General features: G+C 37.2%; 1 protein-coding gene across 3 annotated transcripts in view; it reads left to right on the top strand.

Moving 5' to 3' along the window:
* The window catches only part of LOC107719733 (ras-associated and pleckstrin homology domains-containing protein 1-like), a 99,057-nt gene that overhangs the window by 73,353 nt on the left and 20,450 nt on the right, over positions 1-5,254 (top strand). For all 3 annotated transcript variants that reach the window (XM_016527224.1, XM_016527223.1, XM_016527222.1), the window contains 2 exons: positions 484-627; positions 1,165-1,275. In XM_016527224.1, the coding sequence (XP_016382710.1) occupies positions 484-627; positions 1,165-1,275 (255 nt within the window). The remainder of the gene's footprint in view (positions 1-483; positions 628-1,164; positions 1,276-5,254) is intronic.

The following is a 5,254-nucleotide window of genomic DNA, read 5'->3' as shown; positions in this document are numbered from 1 at the left end:
GTCAGTAACGCTGCATTTTGACTGAACCAAATCTTCTTCTCCTGTCACGTATCACACATGCGCACTTCAATAAGCCGACAGAAAGCGGGTTATTGCGTTTACATGCCGTGCAAAATCTGAGTAAGAGGCAAAAAACTACCTGTTGCGACGCGTTTATGCTTACGCCGTTTATGACCTTACTCCGATAAAAGAAAACGGGTTACCGCGTTTACATGACCAAGTGCGTTTTCGGCTTATTAAGCATAATCGGCTTAAGAACGTGCATGTAAACGCACTCATTGCCTGCTGTGCATAAACTGATTTTTTTCCTTGTTTAACATGCAAATACATACACACAGTTAGTTAGTGTGACCCAAAGCCTTTATCACTATAATGTTAATTTGGAAGTGTTGGTTGTGATGTCCGACAGAGTTTAAAGATAAAGATCAAATTTCAGAATGCCTGACAGTGTGATGAAGTATTTTGTATCTGTATGTCTTGAAGGAATGTTTTTGTGGAAGCTCAGTGTCTGTTCCTGAAATCGAGGGAGTGTTGTGGTTGAAGGAGGATGGCAAAAAGTCTTGGAAGAAGCGCTACTTTCTTCTGAGGGCATCTGGCATCTATTTTGTGCCGAAGGGCAAAGCCAAGGTCAGTGTTATTGTGTGTGTGAGTGTTTTTGTCTTATCATATGATTTGGTGTCATGTTCCCATTAAATGGACACAGATCGTAATGAACTCAAGTGGAATTTCCTGTTTATGGATTCTCTGAGGATACTCTACACAAACCATATGCTGTTTGTCATCCACTTACAATAAATAATGGGGCTTTAATTCCCAGAGAGACCCCCATGCCTTATTTTCTTATAGAATTTTCATGTTCTTATACAATTTGAAATCAGTCACAAGTGAACAATTGTTTCATGTTAGTATTAAATTCTCTGACATTTTAAGGTCATGGGCTTGTCTGTATGTAATATGCTTTGGCACAGACTCACTGATATCCTCTTGTGGTTGATCCTGGCTATTTGCTTCTGCTTGGTACCATGAGTATATAGAATTATTTTTGTTTGCCTTTATCTTCTCAATTTTGATCACTGTAAGCTATGACGAATAAACTATCCAAATTTGACAACAGACCGTAATAAACATGAAACAATATTAATATGTTTATTTTGATCACTGTAGGCTTCAAGGGATTTGGTGTGCTTCCTGCAGTTGGACCATGTTAATGTTTATTATGGTCAGGACTACCGGAGCAAGTACAAGGCCCCCACTGACTACTGCCTGGCCCTCAAGGTGTGTGATGTTATGATTTCTTTAATCCAGTTTAAATGATGTGCACTTGACTGTTACCTTTTATAAAACTGGTTCATATACCGTATTGTCCCGAATATAAGACGATGTTTTTTTCTTGGAAATACATCTGAAAAAACGCGGTCGTCTTATATTCAGGGTCTAGACTTTGACGTGTCAATAATACACCCACAACGATAGGTGGCACCAAATACGCATAAAACGAGTGTGCCATGAAATACGTAATGTAATGCGTGTTGTAAAGATCGCGAGTAAAAACAAAAGAAAAAGAAAACCTTACAGCTGCATGAGTCGTGACTGTCACGTTAGCCTGATGGGACCAAACTCCCTTTGTGATTTTAAAACGTAAGACAGTACCCAGATTTGAAGACTACAGTAAGATTTAACTTCTACTCTTAATAAGATTTTGGTAGGCTACTATTAGATGGATAGCCTAAATGTCCTAATTCAGATGGACTACCGTTTTTTTTTTTTTTTAATGGTATATCAAAAAGTGTATATTTTTTAAATGTGATTGTTGGTACATTTTACCAATTTTTACCATACTTTCAAAACAAAAAATAAAATAGGACAAATATGCAATATGATAATAATTGAAGACAAAATGTGTTTTACTGAGAAAAAACAAGATGTGGTTTTTAAAAAGCCTTTTTCCAAAAGGTACATCTGGAAAAAGGGGGGGTCGTCTTATAATTAGGGTCGTCTTATATTCGGGCCAATACGGTACTACCTTTCAAAGGTTTGGGGTCTTTTTTGTAAAACTATTAATACTATTATTAAAAAAAGGATGCATTAAAGGGAACATCGGATGAAATTTTCACTTTTTTAGCTTTTTTTTATTTAGGTAGGTTTCTGGCATATCTGCCTGCTCGGAAAAGCTGAAAAGAAAACAAGCAGCCAATTTGTTATGGGCTGTCTGGGTCTAAAACTGTGTCATCCAGCGAGCTGTTTTAATTTGCAGCCGGTTTCTATGTAGATAGACAGCTATTTGAATGAGACCACCTCCGAGCCATATACAGAGTCCAAGGCAGCACTTTCTGTGTCTCGTGTCGACACGCCCCATGGAAGAGAGGGGTGGGGGGAGCAGTAGCTCATTATCATTTAAAGAGACATGCACCGAAATGGGTCACTGTTGAACAGAGCTGTTTTTGACCAGATAAAAAGGCTGTTGTTTTACACGTCCATTGAGAAATTTTAACGAAAGTATGTTACAGACATTTCATGAAGACCCTAAAGAATCATGGCAACTTGTGGAAAATGGGCATCCGATGTCCCCTTTACATTAATCAAATGTGACAGTAAAAACATCTTTAATGTTACAAAGGATTTTTTTTTTCAAAAGATGTTTCAAATAAATGCTGTTCTTTTAAACTTTCTATTCATCAAAGAATCCTGAAAAAAATACTGCTGTAGAAATGTGAAAAGATAAAAAACTTTCAACATCGATAACAATAAGAAATGTTTCTTATGTGAAGACTGAAGTAATGGCTGCTGAAAATTCAGCTTTGCATAACAGGAATAAATTACATTTTAAAATATATTCACATATAAAACAGTTCTTTTAAAATATAATAATATTTCACAATATTCTTATGTGAAGACTGAAGTAATGGCTGCTGAAAATTCAGCTTTGCATAACAGGAATAAATTACATTTTAAAATATATTCACATATAAAACAGTTCTTTTAAAATATAATAATATTTCACAATATTACTGTTTTTACTGTATTTTTGATCCAATAAATGCAGCCTTGGTGAACATACAAGACTTCTTTTTAAAACATTTTAAAAATCCTACAGACCCCAGGCATTTGAATAGTAGTGTATACAGGCTTGGGAGGGTTACTTTAAAAATGTATTCCATTACAGTTACAAATTAATTAATGAAAAAAGGATTCAGTAACGCAATCCAAGCACCACAATATGAAAGTAATGTAATCTGATTACTTTTGCATTTCTTCAAGGTCACATATGTAAATAAAGTCAAGTAAAAGCAATATTATCAAAAATACTTATTTGTATTATGGATATGATGCAAATTATATCTATCAGATGCACAATATATAAAATTTAAGAAAATGTCATGTAGTTGTATCTATGCTGAAACTAAATGCTCTGCTAATATGAAACCAAAAACACAACAGAAAAATACAGAAAACAAATTTGCATATTTTTGCACATTCACTGCTAAATTAAATTTTCTGAAGTATTGCAGTTAGTCTGTTGGCAGCATTTGGCATATCTAATGAAAGACTAAATGTGCATTCAAACTGTTGATTCAATTAAAACTCATAGGTTTGAGCAAAACTTTCTGTTGTAATGAAAGAAGAGGACTTGCTCCATGTGGTCATTGGACAATCTGTTTCCACATGGAGTTAGTACATGTTCACTTCACTAAATGATTTCAGTTATTTCAAAGGTACTTACAGGAAAATAACCAAAACCCATAATGACAATGACCCAGCATATAAATTTATTAAACAATAGGATAAAAATTACAAATTATTTCCATGTTTTTAAAAATTACGTTTTATGTATGGAAAACACATCTCTTTCTCCCACTCTCTCTCCCATACAGACGCACACACATACAGTACTACGGACACACACCCTTACAGAAACGATGGGTTACTTAACGTAAACCCTTTGACACAGGTCGACCTGTGATCAGGCTCCGCCCCACCTATATCAGCCTGGTCAACCCCTGCCAAAGTCATTATAGAGAGATTTCTTCCCGTACCTATGCAAGGAGGGAAGTGCTTGTGAAACACTTCACTCTGTTATCAAAGAACCCGGGTTTACGTTAAGTAACCCATCGTTCTTTTTCTAACTGTTTCACTATGGGAGATATAGACCACTCCCGGATTGCACCCATTTCACTGCTATCACCCATTACAATTATATGGGCACAGACCTACCGGCTCCCAGCACTGCATGTGCTAAGGATGGCTCAGACACGTCCAGTCTATAGAACCGCACAAAAGTATGTGGCGTAACCCAACTAGCTGCTGAAAAAATATCTTGACCATAATCTCCCCTGAGTAAGGCCCACGATGTAGCCATACCCCATGTGGAGTTGGCTCTCAAGCCCTTAGGTGGTTGAAGGTCCTTGCAAACATAGAGCAAAACAGCCCGTCATGAGTCCTGAAACTGCTGTTCTTTTCACATGCATATGAAGAGCCTGTACCGAACATAATAAATTCAACTTCTGCTCCCCCGGAGAAGAGAACGGAGGAGAGTGAAAAGCTGCCAGTTCAGTAGATGGGCACCTATATGCTGAGTCAACTACCTTAGGCACAAAAGCAGGGTTAGGGCGAAAGGAAACCTTAGTGAGCCTTGGAGCGAACTGCAAATAAGACGGGCTAACAGACAAAGCATGTAAATCACTCACACACTTGGCTGTTACTAAAGCTATGAGCAGCACCATCTTAAAGGGGTCATATGAAAAGAACATTATTTTGTGTATTTGGTGTAATGAAATGTGTTTGTGCGGTTTAAGGTTCAAAAAACACATTATTTTCCACATACTGTACATTATTGTTTCTCCTCTATGCCCCGCCTTTCTGAAACGCGTCGATTTTTACAAAGCTCATCGGTCTGAAAAGCGAGGTGTGCTCTGATTGGCCAGCTATCCAGTGCGTTGTGATTGGCCGAATACCTCAAGCGTGTGACGGAAATGTTACGCCCCTCACCATACTGTGATGACGCCCTGTCAGGCCGGAGCGATGATTCAAAAACATGAAAACCCATTATAAACGAGGCATTCGTTGCATCCAGTGGGGACATAATTACAGATTATAATGACGCATCGCGCCGCGTAAACATAAAACCATGTCTGCATTTGTGATCGGAGAAATGACAAACAACAAGCACTACTCTACACTGCCCAAAAAACTCGCTTTAAATATAAAAAATATAAAAAATAAAAACTCTTTAAATATAAAAAAAACGTACTTACAG

The sequence above is a fragment of the Sinocyclocheilus rhinocerous genome, unplaced genomic scaffold, assembly GCF_001515625.1.
Source record: "Sinocyclocheilus rhinocerous isolate Xijiao unplaced genomic scaffold, SAMN03320098_v1.1 scaffold721, whole genome shotgun sequence".
NCBI lineage: Eukaryota > Metazoa > Chordata > Actinopteri > Cypriniformes > Cyprinidae > Sinocyclocheilus > Sinocyclocheilus rhinocerous.
Note: the sequence above shows the minus strand (reverse complement) of the source record. Positions and strands in the feature narration are given on the sequence as shown.